General features: G+C 50.9%; 1 protein-coding gene across 1 annotated transcript in view; it reads right to left on the bottom strand.

The window, feature by feature from the left end:
• Positions 1–1,490: 1,490 nt before the first annotated feature.
• Positions 1,491–1,968, bottom strand: part of PTF1A (pancreas specific transcription factor, 1a) — a gene marked incomplete at its 5' end in the record, with an annotated part of 1,468 nt that continues 990 nt past the window's right edge. The window contains 1 exon segment of the mRNA XM_010860062.1: positions 1,491–1,693. Within this exon segment, the coding sequence (XP_010858364.1) occupies positions 1,491–1,693 (203 nt within the window).

Raw genomic sequence — 1,968 nt, 5'->3', positions numbered from 1 at the left:
CTGAAACTAGGTTAAAGCAATTAGCATGCTGCCGACATATTGTCCCTCGGCAGGGCCTTGGGTACCAAGGAAGATGCGCCATCGTACCTTGGCCGACCAGGCGGCTGCGGGCCGGGGAGTGGCATCTCGGTTCCCCAGGGCCTGCGGGGCGCCGGCGTTGTGGATCAGCCAGGAAGAGCGCGCCGGACGCGCGAGACCTTGCTCCGCGCCTCCCGCTCCGCACCCGGGCGGTCCGAGCGCGCGCAGGGTCCCGCACTCTGAGCCGCGCGCCCCGACTCCCGCTCGCAGCCGAGCGCTCCCTGAGGGCCAGGGAGGTGCTCGTAGCGGCCTCGGAGATTAGTCCAAACCCTAGCTTCCTGGGAGCTCCCCGCTGCGCCCTCGCGGCTCTCCCCTTCGCTAGGGGGCAGCTCTCCGCCGGAGCCTCGCCTTCACCCCAGGCTGCTTGCCTCAAAGGACTGGATTCTGCTGGAGGCAAAACCGAGTCAATTTCAGAAATTACCCAGTTGCAGAAGCGGCAGAGAGGGCGTGCTCCTTTCTTGTCTTATCCCCCAAACCCTGGGTTTTGTTGGGAAACATCCTAGAGGGGTCTCCGGCCTCAACCTGGTGGCTTTTCTCATTTCCTTTGAGTATATCTGAGTTCCATGTACCTGATGCTGTAACTGCAGAAGGGATGGGTCACAGGGCAGCTTAACAGCAACCCCTTCTCCCCAGCCCTTGGAAGCAGAAAGGCGTCTTCCCTTTGCTAGCCCAGAAATTAGCCCACTGTCGCCACCGGACCCACAGTGTCCACTTTTTACACTATGATTACGCAGGGTGCCCATGACCTTGGATAAGTCAAATGTCTCCCAGCCTTAGCTTTCCCATCTGAAAGAATGAGAGCAACAAATACCCCGTGACCCATTTGCTTCCTAGGGTGTTAGGACTGGGATGAAGATGAAGGGCTCTCCCAGAGAAATGAGGCCTAATCCTCTAACCCACTCCCTTTAAGCTAAATCTAAAAGGTGGCTCTTACAGTATAGCTCCGTTTGGGGTCTCTGGTTCAGTTTTTTTTTTTTTTTTCTTTTTCTTTTTACAAAGTAGGTTAATTCATCTTTAAAGATACAGCTACACCCATCAAGTATAAAAGAACTTTTAGAAAACGGTATGAATAGCATTTATTAACATTGCTTAGGAATAAACCGTATCTGGCAATAAATTAGCATGACGTTTTCTGGTCAGAGTTCTTCCACTAATGCAGAGTTCTGCCAAAGGTGCTGGGGAAGATCATAGACTATTGCATATTTTAAGAAAATCAGGATAAATTATATAAATTATATATTTAAAAAGAGATCATCTATTTCATTAACTCGACAGGATAATAAATAGATAAATAACAAACAGTTGATTGCCATTAGAAAAATGTGATTCTTAAGTTACATTTACATTATAGATATTTACATGTACAATATGCACACAGACGGAATCACGTCCTCAGGCAGGTCTGACTCTTCTCAGGACACAAACTCAAAGGGCGGTTCGTTTTCTATGTTGTTGAAGGAAGGCTTGCTGTTGAGTTTTCTGGGGTCCTCTGGGGTCCACACTTTGGCTGTTCGTATAATATTTTGTTCTTTGAGTTGTTTTTCATCAGTCCAAGAGAGAGAGTGTCCCGCAAGGGGAGGGAGGCCATAATCCGGGTCGCTGGGGGAGGGGGACCCTGAGGAGGTGAGAAGAAGGAAAAAAGAAAACCAGATTGTGAATGTCCAACTCTGCTCCCAGCACTGCCTCTCCGGTCCTCTGAGATCCCCTTTTGGGCGCTTTGACAGACAGGCGTCTTTGGTTACTCTGAACAACACTTTTTCTCCACCCCGCGAGCCCCCAGCGCCCTCAACCCGCAGTCCCAGAAGTTGCAAGTCTATCCGGGACGCGCACGCTCAGGGCCGCCGTTAGAGTGGCGGAAAAACCTCAGAAACGCCAACTCCGGTTCAAGGT

Source organism: Bison bison, unplaced genomic scaffold (assembly GCF_000754665.1).
Source record: "Bison bison bison isolate TAMUID 2011002044 unplaced genomic scaffold, Bison_UMD1.0 scf7180017864461, whole genome shotgun sequence".
Classification (NCBI taxonomy): Eukaryota; Metazoa; Chordata; class Mammalia; order Artiodactyla; family Bovidae; genus Bison; species Bison bison.
Note: the sequence above shows the minus strand (reverse complement) of the source record. Positions and strands in the feature narration are given on the sequence as shown.